The 26,310-nt window shown below is 36.1% G+C and overlaps 1 protein-coding gene across 2 annotated transcripts in view; it reads left to right on the plus strand.

Annotated features, from left to right (window-relative positions):
• Positions 1-21,711, plus strand: part of NRK (Nik related kinase) — a 134,848-nt gene extending 113,137 nt beyond the window's left edge. The window contains exons 20-29 of one of the 2 annotated variants that reach the window (XM_058659018.1): positions 157-343; positions 1,574-1,729; positions 3,490-3,633; positions 5,741-5,899; positions 9,842-9,940; positions 11,504-11,649; positions 11,957-12,106; positions 14,932-15,067; positions 19,237-19,376; positions 21,029-21,711. In XM_058659018.1, the coding sequence (XP_058515001.1) occupies positions 157-343; positions 1,574-1,729; positions 3,490-3,633; positions 5,741-5,899; positions 9,842-9,940; positions 11,504-11,649; positions 11,957-12,106; positions 14,932-15,067; positions 19,237-19,376; positions 21,029-21,124 (1,413 nt within the window). In that variant the 3' untranslated portion in view covers positions 21,125-21,711. Of the gene's footprint in view, positions 1-156; positions 344-1,573; positions 1,730-3,489; positions 3,634-5,740; positions 5,900-9,841; positions 9,943-11,503; positions 11,650-11,956; positions 12,107-14,931; positions 15,068-19,236; positions 19,377-21,028 lie in introns of both variants that reach the window. The other variant, XM_058659019.1, reaches the window with a different exon arrangement.
• Positions 21,712-26,310: the final 4,599 nt, after the last annotated feature.

Consider the following 26,310-nt stretch of genomic DNA (forward strand, 5'->3'; position numbering starts at 1 on the left):
AGTTCTTTCTCTTCTGAGCACATAGTTTTTCTACTAAGTGTCAACTTTATAAGAATAGAGCTGTTAGGATTCTATGTTCTCTTTTTCAAATGACCCCTAAGGTTATTCATTTCACTGTTGACTTCTTAAGAAAATCAGTTTTGGATTTTCTTGTAGGGGTTCGATGGCGAAAATGAGGCTGCCTGTGCCATTGCCTCGGGTGCTGCACTCTCAGAGCTTGATGATGAGGATGAGAATAAGGACATATACGAATCATCGACACTGTCCGGATTTTCTGCCAGCCCTTCGTCTGCTTCTAGAGGTTCTGAAGGATCTGTTGATACTGATTTTGCCAGTTCCATTTGTAAGTATATTTAATATAACCTCTAAGTGCTGCTACCTGCTTGCATGTAAAATACTATTTGCCACCGGTTCATGATAAAAAGGAGAAATAAATCCATTCTGATGCTCAGTTGACATAATTTTAGCTTGATATATGCTTAAAATCTACTTCTGCAACAGAGGCTTAGCCTAATGCTGAAGTCACTAGTTGGGACATCTACATCACACGTTGGAGTTCCTGAGTTCCAGCTCTGCTCCTGATTCTAGTTTTCTGTTAATGGATAACCTTGGAGGCAGCAGATGGTATCTCCAGTAGCTGTGTTCTTTGCACCCATGTGGGAGACATGGATTGAGTTTCTGCCTCTCAATCCCAGCTGTTGTTCACATTTGGAGAGTAAAACAATGGATATTATTTGGTATCTCAGAAAATATTTTTGTCTTCCTTCTCTCTCTCTGTTTAATAAATAAAATGATCTTTAAAGATCTCTGTCCCACTGAATTTTTATTGTACCTAAATTGAAGCTACAACTGAAAAATTGAATCCTCATCTTGGTTTTCATGTTTTAAATTATAATCATAGTACCTTAAAATATATTCACATTCACTTATGTATTTTTAAAATTTTTGAGATAACCTCTTAATTTACAGTATAGTCCAAGGCTTTCTGCTCACTAAATAGAGTTTAACAAAACAAAAGTAAAAAGAATAGAATTTAGCAGGAATATAGGCAAGGGCTATAAAGCAGTATTTATTTGGGTTTTCATTTATTTGAGATACAGACACTGAAAGTGGGAGGGAGAGGGATGGAAGAACAGAGAGAGAGGGAGAGAGAGAGAGAGAGAGAGAGAGAGAATTTTCCATTTGCTTGTAGCACACATGTCTGGGCAAGCTGAAGTCAGGAACCTGGAATTCATTCCAGGTTCCAGGTTTTCCACATGAGTGGCAGTGACCCAAGTATCTGAGTCATCACCTACTGGCTCTCAGGGTGCACATTAGCAGGAAGCTGGAACCAGGAGCAGAGCTAGGTCTCATGCCTAGGTCCGCTGCTATAGGATGAAGATATCCCAAGCAGCATCTTAACTGTTGCCTCACATATATTTTATGCATATGTGTTGAATGCATGGTGTTGACTGTATGCTTTATGTTATCGGACAGCTGAGTTAGGCTAGACTGTGTCACATGTGTAGATACAGTAAAGCACTTATATAGTGCAAAGACTCCTAATTTCTCCTAATTTCCCTCTTCTTCACAGTGTATGCTGGCTTTGTAGAAGTTCCGGAGGAAACACCTAAGCGACCCTCTGAAGTCAATGTCAACCCACGCTATGTCTCCTCTGCAAGTAAAAAACCACTAATCCATGTGTATGAGAAGGAATTCACCTCTGAGATCTGCTGTGGTTCTCTGTGGGGTGAGTTTGGTTTCTTAAAACAGAGGTTTTATATATTGTATACATATATATACATATGCATTTAACCTATGTAGCAAATGTGTGATAAATTATGGACATAAAACATGTGTTTGCTATTACCAAACCATTACCAATCAAACAAAAAGTGTATTTATAGTAATTCTTCTGCTTGGAATTGGCTTTGCTGACTTTTTCAATCAGTGAAACTTGAAGTTTGAATTGTTGTGTCCCACCTTTACTTGATTATTTTTTTCTCTTTTACATGAATTAGCTTGACCAAATAGAAAATTAGACTAGATTGTGATTATTCAGACATTTGAACTTATTTCTGATTTAGGCTTGTGTTCAGCATACAATACCTAATGAGGGCATTGTAAGAAAGATTTCTGCAGGATCTTGTTTTTGAAATAGTGTTATAGATTGCCAGAAAAAAAAAGTTCTTTTGATAACACCTTAGCTTTAATAGACTTTTTCAATCCTTTGTTTCATAAGAAACACAACCACATGGACAGCGCTGAGACAGTATTTTACTCCAAGTCAGTCTGAATTATTTTAAGTGATGTAGAATGAATGAATATGAGGAGGAGAGAAATCCAAAGCAAATGGTAACCTTTGACTTGACACTTTCATAGATTTTGCTTAAGGTATGCGTCAATAGGACACAGAATTTTAAACTAAAAATAGAGCAAGTTAGCAAGCATCATTATAATATAAATTGAGCTACTTAGACAAAGAATGCCTGCCATCTTCAAAGTTTTGCTAATTTAACATATCAGACAAGATGATATTAACCTTTCAGTCGGGCTGACTACCTAGGCTATGTAGTTAACGAGTGAGAACTCGTTTTTGGAACTTGTGATTTTGTGTTTTAAAAAATAAAAAATTATAGTCGAAATCAGCTGTTTTCCCTTTCCTTTCTCTCCTGTGAGAGGAAGATGAAGTTTCTGAAAGTGCCATTGGCTAGGAATTAGAGGGCAGGCTGGGAAAACAAAGGTAGATGCATTTTTCTTTTCTCCTTTTGCCCACAAAGAACAAGGGTTCACCTTTTTGACTGATTATCACCTGTGTCTCACAGGGAAAAACTCCCACAGTGATTCGAAGTATGTTGTAACTTTAGTTATATTCTCAGTTGTAGCCCTCTCGCTGAATCTTTAAACAATGTGTATGTTAGAGTCAGGCAACAGATTAAACAGGAGTGTAGGAATTTAGATTCATGAAGCAAAGGAAATAATTCCAGATGCATGTAGCCTCTGTAAAATTTAAATATATCTTTATTAGCATAGAATTAACTCAGTTTTAGAAAGTTATTGCATATAATTATTTTAAAACATAAAATATAATTATTTTAGCATCATTAAAACCTTTAACAGCGTGAAAACAAGTTACTGTTGGGAAGGAGAAACTAACTCTTTGTATATGCTGGACTTAGAGTGTGTAATGATGATTTTTAGAATGCTGATTGATTTTGATAAAGTTTGGAGTACTACAAATGAGATAGATTTGATATGCTGTTTATTAACTGACCTACCAAAACCCAGCCAGTGGAGTATTTCCATAGCGTGTGTTATCTTCTGTATTTTCCTACTTTTCAGTGAAATTTGCCCTATCGTTGGAGGGCATATATTTACACATTATTGAGGTTACATTAGCTTAGAATGATAAAAATTACTCAGCATACTGGCATAAAAAAGTAGTAATATAAATACAGTTACAAAAGTCATCTAAGCTAATACAGTATTTTTCTCTTTATATATGAACAGGAGTCAATTTGCTGCTGGGAACCAGATCTAGTCTGTATCTGATGGACAGGAGTGGAAAAGCAGAGATAATGAAACTTATAAAACGAAGACCTTTTCGCCAGATTCAAGTCGTGGAGCCACTCAATTTGCTGATTACCATCTCTGGTTTGTTTAAGAACTAAAATTAGCTGAATAATTATGCAGATTAATTAGGCTGCAAACTGGGTTAAAGACTTTCTCAGGTGAAAGTGTTCATAAGAGAACACTTAAATATAACATTTAATTGGGACAGCAGATATTCCTACTCTGATTTTCTTTGCAATTTAAGCTAATTGCCTTTGTGATGTTCATAATGTAGGTAAATGGTAAGATAAACCATGTACTTACATATTTGTTGAATCTGTTCAGAATAACCTCCAACAATTTATAGCTCTAATTCTCATCTCATGTACACACACAATGACACCAGTACCCAGCATATACCTTTCCTGTGATATGTTTAAGGAGTAAGAATAAAAGGATACTTGTCTCTGGCTAAGTTTCATCACAAAAGCGTACACATACATGAATGGATGCTCTAAGAAATAATGTTTCATGATCATTCATTTGCATTTTTGAGTTGCACAGAAACATCTTTATGAGTTATATGCTACAGATCTGGATAACAGATTTCTTTACTTTTTATGCAGCTTTTTTTTTTTTTAACTCAAATGTTTCCTTCAATGCTTAAACTTCTCTCCCATGTGAATAATTGCAGACCAGGTTGTGGCACCGCGTATTAAGCCACTGGTTATAATGCTGGCATACCATAGGAGCAATTGTTTGAATCCTAACTACTCCACTTACGCTCCAGCTCCTTGTTAATGCACCTGGGAAAGCAGTGGAGCATAAGCCCACTGCTTGGGCTGCTGCCATCCATCAGAGACCCAGATGGAGTTCCTGGCTCCTGGCTTTCACCTGTCTACCCCTGGCCTTCTCTGTAGCTCTGCCTTTCAAATAGATAAATTTTTTAGAATTAGATCATTTAGCACGAAATAGTTTTAAGAACAGCAATATTATAAGATATCAATAGTTTAAAGTGAAAATCTATTGTTACCAGTTAAGAATAAAAAGGCCATTAACCTAGTTTCGTGGACCCTAATACTACTTGAAACATATTAAAACATATTAAAAATGTATTAAAATCATTTGCATAAACAAATAAAATCCTGCTGTTGGGCCTAGAAATCTTATAATAATAAATTCAAAAAGTGGTTAAAAGAAATGCATGTAGACACTGTAAAGGAAGATAAATTTGAGATTTTAATAGCCTGTTTTTCCCTATAAATAGTAACTATTTGATGAGATTTGCTATTAGAAAATTAACATTACAGGTAAATTAGGCTGAGTAACATATAACAAAACTATTCAGTCATTTTGGAAGCTTGCCGAAATGACAGTACAAAGAGACCCATCCTGCTGCTGTGAATATCTAGAGAGTCAGTGCTCAGCTATCCCTCTCATACACTCATTACCAGAAACAGCTTCTAGGTTCTGAACCACAGCAGGCTTGTGACTTAGTAAAACACCAAGATATAATGAAGGAATCGTAATTGTGATTCCTCTGTAGAGGCATTCTTAACCTGTTCCAAAGAAATGTCTTAGATGCATTTTGGATAGACACATAGGAAGCTGGTAGACACCTTAACTGTGTGTTTGAAATGAGAACCCAAGAAAGAATTGACTATCACGTTTCCAAACTCTGAGGAGAATCTGATGTAATGTGACTTTTCAAAATTAGTTTTTAGTTTAATACAAGCATTTCATTAAAAAGGAAAAATAATTTTGGTTTGTAGATGAATTATTTATTTATACATGTATTTATTTGAAAGGCACAGCATTAGAAGGAAAGAGAGACACATACAGTGGGGTAGGAAGAGGGAAAGAAACATAGAGAATGAATGTGTGAACTTCTGCTTTCTGGTTCACTCCCCAAATGGCTGTAGTGGCCAGGTCAAAGCCTGGAGCCAGGAATCCATCCTGATATCCCACATGGAGTGAGGGGAGGGGGCGGAGAACCAACCACTTGGACCATCCTGCACTGCCTTTCCATGCACATTAGCAGGAAGCTGGAACAGAAACAGAGCAGCTGGATCACCAACCTGCACCCTGATGAGATACCAGCATCACAAGTGGTGACTTAACCCATTATGCCACAGTGCCAGTCTATCCCCTTACATTTTTGTTCTGATATATGAAATGGAAGATTGAATTGAAATATTCTGTCTATCAGGTCGTAAGAACAGACTTCGGGTGTATCATTTGACCTGGCTGAGAAACAAGATTTTGAATAATGATCCAGAAAGTAAAAAAAGACAGGAGGACATGCTGAAGACTGAGGAGGCCTGCAAAGCCATTGATAAGTTGACAGGCTGTGAGCACTTCAGTGTCCGTAAGTCCCTTTTTGTGTTTACCATAGCTATGCATGTATAGTTTGCTTCATTTGGTGAAGTACATGGTTGTGAAAGACGAAATGGAAAAAGGAAAGAATTTGCAACTTCAGATACAGAAATGAGTGGATTTCATTGAGGTAACTTCCAGGTCTTTCATTGCTATAATCTTGACAGTTATTGAGAAAATATTGACTAAAATGGCTAATGAAATTAAATTTGAGCACTTCCTCAACTTTCCTGCCTTCCAGTCACCCTAAAAATTCCAAATAAACCAATATTTCTGTCCTGCATTTGTCTGTGTAGCTTGAAATATATACATGTTCTTGAAGTATATTCAGCAACCTCCCAACTCATGATTTTCTCCTTCTTTGGTACTGCAGAAACAAAGAATACTTCTTAATAGTGACCAAGATGCATTATGATGATCCAAAAAGAAAATTCTCCTATGATCTGCTGACTTTGGTGCCCATTATCAATATTCATGGGAATAAGTTCTCATCACTTTCTGTTTGGTTAGAGTGCTTTCATATCTGTGTCTTCACAACCCTCACTATGGAGTGAAGCCACTACTCCAGGATCTCTCAGTCCTGCTCTCAGCTGCCAAGGACTATGTAGCAATGTCCGCCCATTGTGTTTGATTTCTAAAGCAAATCACCTCTTCTCTTAGCCTCATTCATGTTCTTTCCCTTTTCACTACCTGCCCCTTCAAGACGTAGGAGGAAAGGGGCAAAAACAGGAATCACATTCTATAAACTGTAACAGGACATTTCTACACTGACTGATCACTTTTGTTCTGCACATATAAAGTAACTTTTTCCCAGGATGGGTTTTTACAGGTGTGTATGTGAACATATACATACAACATTACAGAACAGTATGAGTGCTTAGATCCAATAAGCATTAAATACCCTGCTCTCTGCTAGTTTTAGATATTGCTGCTTTCTTCCAACCATATTATGTGAATTTGGTAGCCCCAGAGGAGAAAGCTATCCCTGGATGTTAATCCAGGAGTTTATATAACAGAACTGCCTCCTGCTAAATTGCAATTTTTCATTTGAGAAGAGATAGTTACAAAGATAGCTAGCTATATTGCAAATCTGTCCTCCTGCCAAAGGAAAGGACTAAGTAAGCCTAGTTTTCCTGGCTGATTTCAAAAATTTGTCCCATAAACATTTGAAACAGCACCATCTTCTCATAGAAGGATAGAAATGGAGCCTATTTGCCTGGTATTTTAATAACCTTCAAAGACCCATAAAGCAGTGGACTCACACTAATTCCTGCCTTGTATTAACTTTATATGAAGAATTTGCCAAATAGAGAATTACTGTACTTGTTGAGAGCTTACTAATCATGCTCCTTTGACCTACTGTGGGACAACACAAAAGAAAGTAATTGGATAAGGACAAGTTAGATTGAGAGACAGCAGGAGTGAGGGGGAGGAAAGGTGAGGGAGACAAGGAGGGCAGAGGGAGAGAGAAAGAGTCAGAGACAGACGAAGACTGCCTGGAGAGTACAAAGCAGTATCCCACCCTATGAAGGCTGAAATATTTGGATTATCAGATAAGAAAACGTGTTCTATAAGGACCAAGAGGACTAGCTAAGGACAAGCATGTACATTTTACACTCTTTCAGCAAAAGACGGGTCTTATTAAAATAATTTATGTCACATAAAATGCACCCATATAAAGTGCACAATTTCCTGTTAATATGTTTATGGAGTTCTGTGACCATCAACATGATACACTTTTAAAAGATTTGTATATTTATTTGAAAAGCAAAGTTACAGAGATAGGGAGAAACAGAAACAGAGAGATCTTCCATCTGCTGGTTCACTCCTTTAATGGCCTCAGTGGTTGGGACTGGGCCAGTCCAAAAACCCAGAACCAGGTGTTTCCTCTGAGTCTCCCATGTGGGTGCAGGAACCCAAGTACCTGTGCCACCCTCCATGTCTGTTTCAAGCACATTAACAGGGAGTTATAGCATAAATGGAGCAGCTGGAATTCTAACCAAATTCAACTGGCATTGCAGGCATTGACTTTACCTGCTACTCCACAGCATCAGCCCCAACCATGATCTAGTTTTCATCATTACCCTCACAGAAATCCATAATCATCAGTCCCCACTTCCAATTCCATTCCTCTTCTTTTTGCTTCCTCCTGTAAATTTTTACTTCTGTTCATTTACATTCTTTCTGTACAGAATTGTTCCTTGTGAACAATTAACATATGTAGAAATGCAAATTATGTGGCCTTTTTTGTCAAACTTCTTATTTTGGCACGATATTTTCAAGATTTATCTGTTTTGTATCATATATTGTTTTCCATTTTATTGCTGAATATCACTGTGTTGTCAGGTTCATTTTTTTTTTTATTCATTAATTACATTGTATTATGTGACAGTTTCATAGGTACTGGGATTCTCCCCACACCCTCCCCCCCATGGTGGATTACTCCACCTTGTTGCATAACCACAGTTCAAGTTCAGTTGAGATTTCCTCTTTGCAAGCATATACTAAACATAGAGTCCAGCATCTTATAGTCCAGTCAAGTTCCTCGGCTTCTTAGGGAGACCCTGTCAGGTTCATTCTTAATTCATACATGAGTTGATGGGCATTTGCACTTTCTTCACATTTTGGCTTTTAGGAATGCTGCTGTGGACAGTTTTGTACGTCTTTTTTTGTATATGGACATATATATTATTTTCAGTAGTGCAGCTAGACTGTTTTTCAAAGTAGCTATACCATTTCACATTGCCACTGATAAAGAGAACTCTTGTAGATGGCTTTTCATTCTAGCCATCCTGTTCAGTGTACCATTTTCCTGATGATTAATATTGTCGAGTACCTCTTCATGTGCTTACAGGCCATTCAGATATTGTCCTTAAGGAAGTAATGATTGAAAACTTTGCCTATTTTTAATTGATTGATCTAGTCCTTTAGTTGTTCCGTAGTAAGCACTCTTTAAATATTTTATATACTAGACCCTTATCAGATATGATTTATAAGTATTTTCTCCCAATTAATAGGTTATATTTTCACTTAATGCTATCCTTTATATACAAAAGTTTTGATTTTGACGAAATATAATGCTTCTTTTGCTCATTTTACTTTTGTTACCAAATTCAGAAATATGCAAAATTGAAGATCATCCAAAATTTATTCCTGTATTCATTCTAAGTGTTTTACAGTTTTAGCTCTTACATTTAGGTATTTTTTATTCATTTTGAATTAGTTTTATGCGTGCTATGAGATAGGAGTTTAAGTATTTCTGGTTCTTTCTGGATATCCAATTATCCCAGCACTATTTCTTGATACTTCTTTGCCTTTGGAGTAATCTTAGTATAGTTGACCATAGATTTTTTTTATATTGACTTTCAGTTCTCTTCCATTGATCTTTATGTGTATCCTTATGTTAGTATTGTAACATTTCATTTACTGCAATGTACAGGGACATTTGAAATCAGGGAGTGTTAGTCCTCCAACACTGATTTTCATTTTTAAGGTTTGATTATTTAGAGCTTGTTTCAATTCCACTTTAAATTAGGTTTATTGTGTTCATTTCCATAATTAGTAGCCCTTAACACTTTAGAAGGTATTACATTGAATATGTAGAAATTGCTTTAGCAATTCTTATCTCTTTATTAACAATTTTAAGTCTGTCCATCCATGAACATGGGAAGTTTTTTTTCGAACGTTTATGTCTTCTCTCATTTCTGTAATCAGTGTTCCTCATTTTCAGTGCATGATTTTTAATGCTCTTGAAGGCTCATGCATACAACCCATAAAATTTTGTAGCCATTTGATCACTGGTGGACATCAAAATGAAACCAAGTGGTTTTAAAATATGTATGGTCTGTGCTTGTTGTAACAACATTTTCAGTTACAAACACAAATACTTGAGTGTTTTGTGGCATTGTTACTTCTTTGCATTTTATCATTGTAGTCCAACATGAAGAAACAACATACATTGCAATTGCTTTGAAATCATCAATTCATCTTTATGCGTGGGCACCAAAGTCCTTTGATGAAAGCACTGCTATTAAAGTGAGTGATCTTTTTCCCCTTTTGGTCATACAATTTTTCTTTTGAGAAGAGATTGTAACTGTGATAGTATCATGGATTGCAGAGGTAGAATTACATATCATTCTTCAGTAGTTAATGCAAATTGAATATGTAGTGTCAATAATTATCATTTAACCCTCTTTTAGATAATTTACAGACACCAGAGCAAGGGAGAATATCAGGGAAATCCCTGACTCCTCTGTTTACAGGAATTTCCCACCAGCTTCTCACTCCCAATAATCAGCATGAAGATCTTCTCTGCTAGAACCCCAAACACAGGTTCTGGGTGTCACCCAAATGACCTGAAGCCAAGAATGTCCCTGTTCTGTTTTAGTGGGTGGGTGGCAAGAAAAGAGAATGTAAGAAAAGGTATGACAATGGAGCCTCATTGGAAGAGAAAGGAAGGAAGAGAAAAGTTTTTGCTGCAGTTGCTAGAGCCACAATACCTGGGGATCAGGAGGGAGGGAATCGTATACATTCCTTGCAAACTGGAGCTCTAAACATGTTTTTCTCTAGAACTATTGTTGTGAAGTGTGGTAACTAAGCTTACTGTACTTTTGCTACATGTATTATTGTTTAACTGTACATCTGTGAATCAGCTATGGAAGGTAACTATTGAGTGACCCAACAATTAAACTGTTATTGATTGTTTTAAATTACATTCCATAAATAAGGAAATTTTGTATCTAAATTAGTGTGCAGTACCCCATAATTGCACTTAAATAGAATAATTTTATTTATTCCATAATAATGATGGACCATTAATAAGCTGGGAGCAATTTATCAAGTTCAATAGCTCCTACCTTGGGATGTACAACAGAATCAGCTGGAGTATTTGTTAAAATGTTAGATATCAGACCTTACCCCAGACAGATTTAGTAGCTCTGGGATGGGGCCTGAGAATCTGTATTTTTAACGTATGTTCCAGGTGATACTGGTCTGAGTAGGTTCTGCAAAGTTCAGACAGATGCATATCTTACAAGTTATTCATGAAATACTTTCATATCTTGGGTCAGGATTTTTTACATAGTATGTTTTTAGGGGAAAACATCATGTTTATATAATAAAGAAAGGCTAATTTTTGGGACTATCTCTCAATGTGTAGTGACACCATAACCAGGTTCTTTTATAGATAGCATGGGTTACTATACAGATTGCATGGGTCCACATGTCACAATTCATATCCCTGATCTGATCTCCCTAACTGGACCTTGGGTCAGCTGTCAATATTTGGATATGGGTTCATTCTTGGGTGTCTGCTGATTGGTCAGAGCTACCTGGTATGGAGCTGGAAAGCAAAGAGCTAAATGCCGACAGTCTATGTAGCCTGAAACACAGTTCTAGTCTAGGTCCTCACTCTTCTTGAAATCCCACCTCCTAACTACAGTGTAGTGAATCCTGTGTTGCTCAGTCTTGTACCATGACCTGATCTTGGCAGTGAATCCTGTTGTAATTTTTGTTTCTTTGGAATAGAAACCATAGGAGCCTAGAATATGCACAGTCAATAGTAGGTTAACATGTCTGGCGTTTTTCACTCCTTACCAAGTATGCATTGATCAATCAGCAGACTCCGAAGGAGACTACATGTCCTATGAAGCATATATACGAATACTGGCAAAAATACAGGCAGCTGATCCAGCGAACCGGTTTAAGAGACCAGATGAGCTCCTTCATTTGCTGAAGCTCAAGGCAAGGAATTTAAGAACAGCGGAGTGCAGGATCATAAAGGCTATTAGGATCATTGGCAAATGGACCTTTGAAGATACAACTGAACATTTAGAACATGAATATAGTTATATAATTCTGGTAGTAACAGATATAAGAAAGGTTGTAATACATAGATTTCAAAATACAATAGGCCATTTGAAAGATTCACTTGGGTATTATGCAACTGTTAATCCTGGCCAGGGGAGGAAAAGGAAAAAAAGAGGGAAGTATGGCTTTATTCAGAATGTCATTTTTGGCCTTTTGGCCATGTTTGGGTTTATATTTGCAGGTATTTCCAACATCTGGTCTTAAGCCAGTGACAGTTGACTTGGCTGTTGGATCTGAGAAAAAATTGAAGATTTTCTTCAGCTCAGCAAATGGCTATCATATCATTGATGCAGAATCTGAGGTTATGTCTGATGTGAACCTGCCCAATAATGTAAGATAATATCTTCAGATAGTTTGAAGTAATTATATACCACTATTGGGGTTTTTCCAAATGTCAAAACTCTGAAAGTTTTAGAAATACGTTTAATAGTATCTATACTGGAACTGAGACATAAAGGTAAGTATAGTCTGTCAAAAAATGATCATGCATAAGTAAAAATCACTGAGTTTCATAGTCCAGACTGCTGGCTCTATTCTGAAGATGGATTTTCTTTTTCTAGCCCATTTTTCTATTTTAAAATTTTACACTTGCAGTGTATACTTTTATTCATAAATCTGACATCAAGTCCACATTTCTATCTGGACATCATCAACTACAACTGATTCATTTCTGCCCCCTGTTAGGTGGTATATATGTTCTGTATTCCCTCGTCATCTTTTTGTATTTACAGTAAGTGGCCCAAGGGAGTATTTCAGTTTGCAAGTCCTTATTTTAGACCTTCTCCACCTCTAAGACATTAAAAGAACATTACATATAATGTTTATTATATGTTAAATTTTATACATTATATATAATACCCCTCTTGGTATTACTTTAACTGTGATATAAAGTATGTCATTAAATGCTCTCCTAACTTATCAGTTATGGTTGGAATTTCTGCTCAAAGGATTCAGAATTTTAAAAGCACATGAACCTCAATTCTTGACTCTGAAATTGTTATAAATCGTGACATTATGTCACAACATTTAACATATATATAATTGTAAAATGCTATGCATATAATTTACATTAAGAGCTCAAACATGACAGTACCTACACACACACAAACATGCACACACACACTCAAACCTTATTAATCTACAGAAAATTAATTTGAAAAACTTGAACCTACATTTCTCCAATTCACCCATTTTTAAAATCCCTAATATATAGATGACTGAAATTTTAGCAGTTTAGCAATATAAAGACTCCAAGAAAACAACTTTTATCCACATTTTAATTGCTGCGGTCATATGATCTTTTGAACAGATTTCAAAATAGTCTCATTTCTAAAAAATTGCATGGAGCAATTGTCAGAACCATAATGGTAACATTTTCTGTAAAACATTTTAGGCATATTAGCAATCACCCAGGTAGTGACTGTGTGTGCGTATATACATATAAATATATACATAAATATATACTTATATATGTGTGTATGATTTACCGTGTGTTATATATGTATCAGTGTATAATCTGAAAAGTACAGAACGAATCCTAGTGAAACCCACTTATATAGGAGATTGATTTTTGATGTAAATATAGCACTCCTCAATCAGAGTCTCTTTCGTAGCGGCCTGCTTGCTGTCTTTCTTATGGTATATCATGTATCCTGCCTTTATTTAGGAACTAGTGCGGTGTTGAATATGGCATTGTCAGTCTAACTTTATACTTATTTGAAAGATCTTTTAAGAGATTTAGTTAAGTTCCACTTGACTCATAAGGAAAAAAAAAAAACTTCCTTTTGAAGCAATCCGATAATTACTGTGAAGGCTAGAATGAGAGATGAGTTTCTAAAAATTGTTTTCTGACCTAATATTATTCATATCCTCAAAAATATTTTTAGCTAAATGCCCTAGTGTCTTGACCCATTAAAAGAAAAAAGACTCTAATACAGGGGAGGTGAGGGTGTCTCCTGAAACAGCATTATAAAAATACTACCCTTCCAAGAGTGCTAGATTACAAAAGCTGCAATGATTCAAGGGAGCCATGTGTGTGAAAGGATATCGGATTACTCCGGGAATCATCTGACCAGAAGGAAAATTACCTCTCAGGCTCTCTGGATTTCCAGCAGTCCTTTTTTTTTTTTTTTCAGCGATTTTATTGAGACAACTTTTTTGTTGCAAGTTCTTTTCCTCTCCTGCATCATCTCTTCTCTGATTCAGTTGCTCATGCAAGTGCCCAGGGAACGCATTAAAATTGCTTTTCGCCTCTGGATCCCCATTTTAGTTTTAAGGATTGTTGTTGCTGAGACATGGCCTCAAGCACTTGGCCTGAGTGCGCTGGGTTTGGCAAGTATAGTTTCTGACCTGTTTTGTCTGTAACTTGTTAATTGGAGAAATGCTAGAGGAACACAGTAGGTCGTTTTGCAAGGAAATGCTGTTAATGTGACAATATCTGCAGTTTAAGAAAATTTGGTCACAATTTTTTGTGAAACAGGAAATTCAGAAATGCTTAGGTGTTAGTTTAAAATTCCTGTGATGTCTCTGAATTTTGTATTGTATGTATTTTAAGATTATATAAATTGAGTAAGGAATCATATATGTGTGTACCTGTATAGATTACAAAAAAGAGCAGGACTTATATTTCAGGCTGTGAAGGATATTGGAAAGCTGATCTTTGCAAGCATTTTAAGCTAAACCCATGTTTAGATTAATTTTCTATTTCTGATCTGAATGAGTTACTGGTAACCAAGAATTGTGTATTTTCTACTTGGTTCACACATCCAATGCTAAAATATTTCTTAATGTGCTTAAATGAATCTGAAATTGAAGTAACAAGGAATGTTTCTTCTATTATTATCCATAATACTGTGAGAAATTCCAAGAGATTTATCTTAGAAATATATGTCTACTTTTCACAAATAAGGCTTTATCCTAAATATACATGGGGAAATTAAAAAGTGGATTTATGACATAAGGCCGGCAATGCTTTCCAAATGTTGGATAGCATGCTATTTAATTTGGAACTAAAGGTTTCTTGTCTTCCCTGTACTTCAAAACTCTTTCGGTCTTTACTATGGAGCCAAGCTGCTTCTATTAAAATAGTGATAAAATGTTGGACATAGAGATCTTTCTGAAACATAATTCCAGCCCCTGAAAATCATTCTATCACAGAATATCATCATTTTGCCTAACTGCTTGGGGATTGGCGTGATGCTCACCTTCAATGCTGAAACACTCTCCATGGAAGCCAATGAACAGCTCTTCAAGAAGATTCTTGAAGTGTGGAAAGACATCCCGTCCTCTGTAGGTAGGTATATAGTGGCTTGCTTGTTCACACTCTTTGCAAAAACTCTTTTCAGGAACAAGATGTGTGTCTGAAATAAAGACTTCTGGAATTATGACATTCTCTCAAGGCACGTAGGGATAATGTGGGCTCCAGCATGTTTGTCCTCTTAGTAAGTTGATACAGTGCTGATCATATGATTAATAAAATCTCAGGAACACCTCTGAGAGACCAACTTTGGTTCTCTGAGTTCGTCACGTGAAGTGATTTTCTAATTTAAATAGGGTGCATTGCAACAATAATCTGTCATTTTGTTTTCAACTCCCTTTGCTACGGACTTCACACAAATGGTGAAAATGCTTCTTTCCTGTCACCTTGATGTTGAGAGTCTACCTTTATCCTATCAAATGGCCAAATAAAAGAAGAGCAATCTATTTGATATAGTCAGTGGTATTCTCAGTAAGACTCCAGTGAAGAACCAAATCTTTTTGGCCCTGCACAGTAGCCTAGTGACTGGGGTCCTCGCCTTGCACACGCTGAGCTCCCGTGTGGGCACAGGTTCTAATCACAGCAACCCTGCTTCCCCTCCAGCTCCCTGCTTGTGGTCTGGGAAAGCTCTTGAGCTTGTCCCAAACCTTGGGACCCTGCACTCATGTGGGAGATCCGAAGGAAGTTCCTGGGTCCTGGATTCTGATTGGCCCAGCTCCGGCCATTGCAGCCACTTGGAGAGCGAATCAGAGGACAAATCTTTCTCTCTGTCTCCCCTCCTCTCTGTATATCTGAATTTCCAAATAAATAAATAAGTGTTAAAAGAAACAAGAACCAAATATTTTGAAAAGAGATTAATGTACCTGACTAGAATGCCGATGAGATACTATCCAGATGGCACCGTAGAGCAAACTGTCTTACCATTTCCATCAGGACTTTTTTTCCTTCCTCCCCAACTCAGGACTGCTGAGCTAGGAAATCAGAAACTGATTTGAGATCCTTGTGTAGGTTTTTGAGGCTTGGTGATATGGGTGATTCTAGGGAGGGGTCAGTACACATGGAAAATACCAAAGAGTTGAAGAGCTTAAAGGATGAGTTTGAAAGAACTGTTTTAAGGAACATTTTTTCCTACAACATTTTGCATCATTTTTGTATACATAGTGTTATCCAGTGCTCTGAAAACCTCCTAAATTCTTTAAACAGGCAATAACTTAATGATTTACCAACCTTTAAGCCCATTTTAAATGACAGGATGGGTGTCACTAGCTGATCTGGGGAAAAAGAAAGTACAAATAATGTAGTGTATCCTGATATTGGCTGTGGTACTTTTGTTCGATATGTAAATCAGAAATATGAGGAAAGAAAATAAACTCTCAAGACAAACTGATCAAAACCATATTTATGCCACAGAACAATCATAGGAGTCGAAGAGATCTTGCCACTCATCGAGTACAACTCTTAACCTTAGGCAGGACAGCTTCTAACCTAAAACAAAAAGTTATTTCAAGTTGCTGGAATTTCAGACACCTGTATGAATAATGAGTTGTACTACAAGAATCTGAAACTTTATATACTAGAAATATTTTCAAAGTATATTAATGACTGAAGGAGACTAATCACTCTGGTTTTCTATCTAAAAACAACTTGTGGTTTGGGCATTTAACCAACCAATTAGGGCACACAATAGGATTCTCACATCCCATGTTGGTGTTTCTGGATTACAGCCCCAGACCAATTCCTGACTGTAGCTCCCTGCTTATGCATAACCTAAGACATCAGGTGATACCTCAGGTACTTGGGTCCCTGCCAAACATATGGGAATCCTGGACTGAATTCCTGGCTCCTGCCATCTGCTACTCAGCCTTGGCTATTGCAGCCCTTTGGGATGTGAACAGCCAATGCAAGTGCTCTTGATCTCTCTCTCCTTCTTTCTCTCTTTCTCTCTCTCTGTCTCCCTCCCTTTACTTCTTAAGTAAGAAATTTAAATAAAACCAACTATGTTATTATTTCAAGTTAGCCCATATCCATTCTTCCATATTCTAGATTTTGTTTCTTTGAACAATAAGACATTTGTTAATAAGATCATTGTTCTGCATTTCAACCAAATATGTAGAGGCTTAATAATTGCAGTAAATATTACCAAGCGCTTCCACTTCCAAATCATTGCATCTCCTCTTAAAGAAAGCAAGCTAGCTCAGTGGCTAGATTGAGTGCAGGTTTATGTGTTTTGTGACTAAGGTAGAAATTACACAATGAGCTGGTTACTTGGAATTAGGTAACCTCTGCATTAAGATTACAAAGTATTGTTCAATGTTATGTTAGGTATGTTATATGTTGTGTATAAACTAAAATTGAAATGTCAATGAGGTGGTCACAGAAGGTGGTTAAGAACTCGCATTTACTTTTAACATATTGGTTACTCATTACTATGTCAATTAATTCCATAATGATGTAAATTTTTGCTGATGGTATGTTGGAGCTTTTAATTGATCGGGATGATACTCTGCTGGCTCTGTCTTCAGACCAGAGAGGGTATACCTAAGAAGCCGTTGAACTTGACTGGACAATAAGATGCTGGACTCTATGTTTGGTATATGCTTGCAATGGGGGAATCTCAACTGAACTTGAACTGTGGTTATGCAACAAGGTGGAGGAATCCACCATGGTGGGAGGGTTTGGGGAGGGGTGGGGAGAACCCAAGTACCTATGAAACTGTGTCACATAATACAATGTAATTAATTAATTAAAAATAATAAACAAATTTAAAAAAAAAGTCTTGTTCAGTGTTGTAGACAGAAATAGCATTTTTAATAAAATAGTGAAAAAACTCAAAGTCACATAAATTACATATATTACTTGGTCCCATCACTCAGGTCACTGATTTTCCTTATTTCCCCCTACAAGTGGGGTGATTGTAATTGTATTCTGAAATTGGACTTACAGAGTTTTTCCAGAACTGCCATTTGTTTGTGAGTAAAGGTATGACTGTGATTTATTTACAATTCTTATCTAAATTTCATATATGTAAGTACTTTAAATTAGAATATAAAAGAAAGCAGGAGATAGTAAATGCTTAGCAAGTTTTGGTTGAGGGATCCAAAATATCTCAAACTATGCCTAGGAAAAGATACTTTTATGAAAGCTTACTTTTTCCGCCCTGAGTATCTTTAGATAGATTTAACCAAGTAAATTTTGATTTAAACAAATACATCCTAGAACTTTTGAGAAAGATAAGCTTTTAGGAATTGACATTGTAATTACATAAAAGCAGAGTCTATTTCCTGTATAATAGAGGAAAATGAGAAGTCAAATTAATCAATGATTTTTAATTTTAATCATATAAATATAGAAATTTTAAAGTGCCTTATTTTGCTGTTCCCTAAACTATTTTAACTTAAATCAAAATCTTGGTTTGTTTTAAATGTCATGACTTTGTTTATGGAAATTTTCATCTCCAAAAAGTATGTTAAAAATACCAACTTGTAAGTTAAACTTTTAGTGATTATTCTGTTCCATGTGCCAGAAAATACCTTCTAGCAGCAGCTGTCTGCATGGGTATTTACATAATTAGGTTTTCTGCTTTAAGGCAATTTTTGTCGTAATCCATATTGTTACAAAGTATTATAAAATAGGGCCCCCAAAAGTGAAAATGTTAATAAAATTTTCCTGAGAGGCAAAAAGCCTTAACAGTATCAAATTAACTTTAACTCTGCTTACAACATGGTAATTAATTGAATTGCATTAGAGCTGCTACAGTCATTATTTGAGCAAGTCATTTTCTGACATTTTTTAATTTTTATCAATCAGATTTCCCAATATGTCACTTAAGTACAAATGCAAACCCCTTTAAAATGAACCTTTATTAAGAGCAGTGTACCTCACCTAGACTATGAAATAAAGGGTGCTTGTGGGTAAATTTAAATTCTTATTAACTCAGAAGAATTAACCCTCAACTTTCTCTGTGATCTTAGGAAATATGAATGCAAGCATTAATGTTGACCTGGTAATTTGATGTTTGTCACAGTGGTGCCTTTAAACTGATTTTTTAATATCCATCCTGAGTAACAAAATGACCACAGAGAGAAGTGGGGACAGGAGGATGTGTTAACCCAAACTTTAATTAATGAGCTTCCTAGTAATCAACCCTTGACTGATTACTTTTTGCTGAGATGATTTTATGTTTCTCTATTTCTTTTGTATTGTAGCTTATGAATGTACACAGAGAACCACGGGATGGGGTCAAAGGGCCATTGAAGCCCGCTCTTTGCAGCCAAAGATTCTGGAAAATGAGCTGAAGCGCAGGTCAATTAAGAAGCTGAGATTTCTCTGTACCCGAGGTGACAAGGTAAAGCTTAAAGTCTCCACTTAGAGCAAATTGTAAACTAACCATTGGAAATCAATAAAGGAAATTCAGGACATTTTCTTTCAGGCCATCAATATATTTTGTTCTGTTTTTTCAAATGCGCATACTATTGACAAAAGCAATTTTATCTTTTGCAGTAGAAACATTGATTTGATAACTGATGACATTTGATTTACTTAAAAAAACTTTTTTTAAACAAAGTGACTCTGTCTTAAGCATTGCGCAACCATTCTTTTTATTTTGATAGAAAATCCCTTATCATTCTCATCCATGTTCCTTTTTGTGTGAAAATAATCACTTGAAACAAAATGGTTGAGCAAATCTGGCTTTTATAGATTTCAGCACAATGCAATAACAGAACAAAGAAGTTTTTATGTTAATTGAGCACCTTGTTACAAAATAGGCCTTGTCCAGGTACTTTAAATTTTGTCTTCACAAGTAGGCAGCATTACTGATTTGCAGGAATGAAAATTAAAATTGAAAGTTGCCAATTGTGCAATTTCATCAGTTTTACCAACTAATTCAAGTGATTTAAACAGAAAAGCAATTGCATATTTACACAAAATGTCACTGTTAAGTCATTGTTTTGATGCATTATGTCAGTCTGTTCATGCCAGTCTAATTCATTGCAAAAACATCAGTGTCTTTTTAAATCACAACATAAATAACATCTCAATAACTTGTTTCCTCATGTTAAAAGACATTAAGGACAATTTTTGCAGCCTATAAAAATTATACATGTTTATTGAGTAATACATCAATCTCCTCAGACATTTAGTATTTCTCTATGATGAAGGCATCCAGCTAACCCAGAACCATAGCAATTGGATGACACCTTACAGAGAAACTCTAATTTCATCTGAACCATTTGGATTACAATTATATAGAATATGGTCAAAGCTTGTTTTTGAGCCAATCCCAAAAGGTTAAATACCACATGTTTGCCTTAATTTAAGATGATATGATGTTATGTATAACATGTTATGTTTTGAATGTTACATGTTGTGTATAAACTAAATTGAAGTATAGGTGAGGTGGTCACAGAAGGTGGCTGGGAACCCGCATTTACTTTTAACATATTGGTTACTCATTACTATGTCAATTAATTCCATAATGATGTAAATTTTTGCTGATGGTATGTTGGAGCTTTCAATTGACTGGGATTATACTCTGCTGGCTCTGTCATCAGACCAGAGAGGGTATACCTAAGAAGCCGTTGAACTTGACGGGACAATAAGATGCTGGACTCTATGTTTGGTATATGCTTGCAATGGGGAAATCTCAACTGAACTTGAGCTGTGGTTATGCAATAAGGTGGAGGAATCCACCATGGTGGGAGGGTTTGGGGAGGGGTGGGGAGAACCCAAGTATCTATGTAACTGTGTCACATAATACAATGTAATTACTGAAGTTAAATAATAAATAATTAAAAAAAATAAATAAATAAATAAGAAAAAAAAATAAAAATAAAGGTGTAATTTAGACTTATTCCTTAATTTGAGGACAACACTTTCAAGAAGTCTAATATTCTAATTAGCAGATACAGACAAAATTGTAGTAACTTACCAGTTTGAAATAGCAAATGGTTATAATATATTACAAAGCTACTCATAGTGTCTTTCCTTCTTTTAAAGCTGTTCTTTACCTCTACCCTGCGGAATCGCCACAGCCGGGTTTACTTCATGACCCTTGGAAAACTTGAAGAACTTCAAAATGATTATGGTGTTTAAGAAGTTTCAATGATTGATTACACCATTTACAAACAACATGTATGGGCAACTTGCATCTTCAGATTTATGAGATTAAATGAGCATTCAGTTTTATTGCTAGAGAAAAATTAATCAGAAACTTACTTTTAACGTAGCACAGAATAGTTTTAACAAGAAATGCAGCTTTATATATAAAATTAACTATAGCAAGCTCTGTGTACTCCAATGGTGTACAATAACTTTTGCACAAACTTTGTAACTTTTGTTACTGTGAATTCAATCATTACTTTTAGGACACTTTGGACAGTATCCACATGCAGATTTTTATAACATGGAATAAAGAGACTTGTTATGAATTAGATTACAAACAGCTTTCAAAAAATTTGGCCCAAAGATTTTCCAGAAAAAAAGCATGAACAAACTAATTTTTTTTCCGAAATTACATAAACAAAGGTTGAATCATGAAAATGAAATCATAAGGACTATAGTATAGCCGAGACTAAGGTTAAATAACCTGCTTGCCCAGAGAAAACAACAGGGATTAAAGGGGAAAAGCCACCCATCTCCTTACAGTGAGGCTGACAATTGTGGTTTTGTTTTTGTTTTTGTGTTTTCATCCCATTTTAAGGTGGTTTTCTCCTGATAAGAAGAAAGGAAGGAAGCCCCAGAGGCTTAATTTTCCTCAGAACCCCCAAAGATGTGCAATAGCTGTTTTTACAAACCACCAAATAATGCACGTCCAAGCCTGAACACAGGACTGAACTCCTATACACATGTACTGTAGAAGATCTTTTTTTAAAAAAAAACAAACTTCAATATAGGCGTCACCTTCTATCCCCAAGATTATTTGCTCTATCAGAATTATTATCTGGCTAGCAGACAATCATCAGATATTTACTTAATCATAAGTTAAGCCATATAGAAAATTCCCTCCAGTTATTAAACAAAATATAAGTAAAGCCATGAGACGGAACACGAAAACATTGACTGCTAATACTTGTGTTTTTATGTATCTCAGTCAAATCAGAATATCAACCTGTTTCAGTGATTAGTCCCTATGCATATACATGATGTTATGGAAAAGGACATTTTGAAAAACTACATCATCATGTGTCTAAATCTGCAAAGCTAGAGTAATTAGAATCAAGTTACCATCAACCAAATATGAAGAAGACGCCATAGATAGGTGAAATTGGATCACCTATAACTGCTACCTGGTGAAAAGCATAACTTCTGCATATCCATCCTCAATACCATGGTCAGTTCTGGGGCAAGAGACAAGCAACAGAACTACCACCAAGTATACCTCATTAACAGTTCCTCTAGTTCTGCTTCTCCAATGTGAAGCCAGGGCTACTGGGATAATCATTTTCAAACTACCTGGTTAACCAAAATACAAAAGCAGCTGACTGTGTGTGATTTTATGATCACGCATCGTTTCTTGGCACCTTGGAGCCAGAAATGAAGGTTTGGATTTTCCTAACAACTTCTATCGAGAGTTTAGTAGCTCAGTATTGAGAATGTAGGAGATCCTGAATCCATGAACTAAAGAAACAAATGTGATTCACATTTCTGTTACTGTGACACAACAATGTGATCCTAAAACTGGCTTATCCTTGTGTGTTTACAACTCAAATAACTTTTTAAATACAGTAGTTTTTAAAAGAAAACAAACTTTATGTCAATTATTTCCTTAGAGGTAGTCTTCATTATTATAAATTCGTACACCAAAAGGCCATGGAGCTTGCTATGTTTGACTTTAAAACCTTTTCTTCTCATTTAAGTAGTATGTAGAATTAAGTCTTTTAAGAATTCATTTTTTTCTTCATAATATTTACTCGAAGTTAAGCTTCAATATAAGTTTTATTTTTAAGTCATTATTTTAAGGCAGTAAAACAAACTTTTTTTAAGCAATCAACTCCCATTGTGCCCTGTGGCAGTTATTCCAACCAACATAGGCAGTGGTGAACTCAGTCTACAAAGATGTCCCTAAGTAGTCGTATATGACAGATGCTCAGTATGTAGCTAAGCTCTAAAATATGAGATGATCAATGAAGAGAGGAAACTGGGAACATCTCGAGACAGAAGATTAAAGTGTTGGGGAGCCATACAGAAAAGACTACATATAATTCAAGTGGTTCCAAATAATGGGTCTGTCCAATTTAGATGCAAACCCATTTCAAATCTTTAGTATTGGTCAACTAAGAAAAGGGACTAAAGAGACAATGAAATATCGCAGTGTGCTTTGTAATAAAAGTAATCCTACGACACTTCACCTTGTAGTAGTGACACTTGGGGGTCCCAGCCAGCCCATCACAGAAATGTGGATTCCTGACAAGCTAATTTTCTGAGCCCTGTGATTTGAAGCTTGAAAGTTTTTGGCAGGTTGTGAACAGTACTGGGAATAGAGTAGGGTTTTATTTTTATGTAATTCAGTTTTTCTTCTCACTAAAGCCCTTGTTCAAAATAGGCATTCTTGGGTGAATGCCTATTTTGAAAACTAGAAAATGTTTGAAAAACAGAAAATGATGATGAAAAAGAGCTAATAATCACATTTCTGAGTGATCAAGTCAGTCAAAAAAGTAAGACCCTCAGAGCAAACAGAAAGAAGGGGGATCCATTAAGATAGTAAAACAAACAACTGAGAATCACACAGGAACCCCCCCAAATCCACACGCATGCATATACATGCACATTCAAATGTACACATTTTAATATGTTCACCATATTAAAATCTCTGAATGTTTTGAATCTCTGAATGTTTGAATCTCTGAATGTTTTCTGCCAAAATTTAGGGAAAAAAAAAGTATTCATAAAGCTAGGAATAATGCCACATGTATTCAATGGGATCTTTTTAGTACTCATTTGTTTTAAGAAATGTGCCTGTTTAAATCACTTTGTGTTTACTCTGTACTCTCAAAAAAAATTGAAATGATCTTTGAGACTGCTAATTGGTTCATCAGAAAGTACAGTGAATCATTATTCAATCTATATCAATAAAAATTTTAAAATTGTTTGTTGTCATTATTGAAATACACTTTTCTAATGCCTTGGAATTAGAATTCATTCAAGGAATATTCATGTCTTCCAATTATGTAATATGTAATATTAGAAGATGATAGAACTTCTTCCTGTTGTTACATTAGGATTTTAGCCAAGGAGGGACATATTCATCTGACAAACATCTTTCTGGCTAATGGCAAAATTTGAAACTGATGAGTTTTCCACTAAATGTAAGAGACTTGGGTCCGGCGCAGTAGCCTGGAGACGAAGTCCTCGCCTTGAATGCACCAGGATCCCATATGGGTGCCGGTTCATATTCTGGTGGCCCTGCTCCCATCCAGCTCCCTGCTTGTGGCCTGGGAAGGCAGTCAAGGACGGCCCAAAGCTTTGGGACCCTGCACCCACATGGGAGACCTGGAGGAAGCTCCTGGCTCCTGACTTGGGATTGGATCAGCTTCGGCCATTGCGGCCACTTGGGGAGTGAATCAGCAGACAGAGAATCTTCTCTGTCACTCTTCCTCTCTGTATATCTGCCTTACCAATAAAAATAAATTTAAAAACTATGAGACTTTACACCTAGATGCAGATTTACATGATGTGTAAAATCAAACAAGTTTTGGTAATGCCTTTTATTTACCCCCACCCATGTATCTTTCAAGCCCAATGAAAAGGAAAGAGGGAAAAACCTTTATACTTAGTGGAATAAATATTTATAGTTTCTTAACATGCAAGAAAGGATTTGGTGTAGGGTAATGGCATGAAGCAGAAGATAGAGTAATCAAGATGACCCATCAAGGAAGCACCCTCCTCCCTTTGGACCAGAAGAGCAGGATTTCCCACAGCAGATCTTGACAGTGAAGCATTAGAAGCATGAGCCCATGCTCATCCTGTCATCTTGCTGCATTCTGAAGTGATGTTCCCCAGGCTTTCCCATTAGGTCCTGCTGGCTGTGGTCTTAATTTGTCAAGTATAACCACACATTTGGGAGCTGAACTGCCTGGACACATTAAACTTCTCCACACTTTTGGAGGCTCAATTAAAAATACTTCATTACGATCAAATTGAGTTGTTCACTTTGTATTATAGGACCCACTGACTTCCACCACTTTAAAGGGTAGTGTCGTAATCAAAGGAATAGATTGGAATTAACTTGGACAGGGTGAGGTTCCAAGACAGAGAGGACATTATCCTCAGAACCCGTTTACCAAAATGTGGGACAATGTAGGTCAATGGAGAGAAATCATTAATCATTCACTACTGTCAACTTTATCACTGACAAAGGGAGCAGCTGGTTTGCTGACTCTGGTGCTACAAATGTATTGGCCAAACTTTTCTCAATGCTGATTTCCACTCTGATTTTTCAACTTATAGTACCTCTGTCCCTCACTGAAGGATATACATGTTCCTGAAGATAATAAAATCACCAAGTATGAAAATTTTTTAATTGCAAACCCTGAATGGTGGCAGTTAACAAGTTAGGGTAACACGTTTCAAAAACATCATCACATATGGGTTTTCTAAAAATATATATGTATATATAATACATATAATATAATAATAATATATATTATTCTTTGAAATAGAAAATGCCCAACCATTGGTTCGCTCCTCAGTTGCCCACAGTATTTAGGGCCAGGTTAAGGTCAGAGCCAGAACCTGAGGACAAAATTTTGGTCTTCTAGGTAAGTGGCAGAAACCCAACTACTGCATTATTTCAAAGTTCATAATGAAGAAAAACAAGTCAGGCCTGAGCAGAGATTTGAATCCAGTCTAGCTGATGTGCAATGAAGATGTCTTAAGTACTAGGCCCAACATACATCACCATAGTCATGTTTCATGTTCGTAATTATATCAGCTGATTCAAAATGAGTACCAGTGGAAGTAAAACTATATTCCATGTGGAAATATATTTTCACAAGTTGGTCCACAGTGTGTTTTGTGGATGAGTACAAGGTCAGATTTGAGATTGTCTCCTTTTTGTAGTTCCATCATCCCATATATCAGAGTATCTCATTTTGCGCCTATAAAAGCAGGAATTGAGAAGCGGGCCTGTGGTTTTTTTTTTTTTTTTTTTTTTTTTTGGCCTGAATTGTCCTTACTGCTGTTTTGTTTTCAAGCACTTAAAACTCACCAATGCATCTGTCATAAAATCCTCTCTGTGCTAATGACAAAAGAGTGTAATTTCAAAAGTATAATTTGTGTAA

Source organism: Ochotona princeps, chromosome X, assembly GCF_030435755.1.
Source record: "Ochotona princeps isolate mOchPri1 chromosome X, mOchPri1.hap1, whole genome shotgun sequence".
Taxonomy (NCBI): domain Eukaryota; kingdom Metazoa; phylum Chordata; class Mammalia; order Lagomorpha; family Ochotonidae; genus Ochotona; species Ochotona princeps.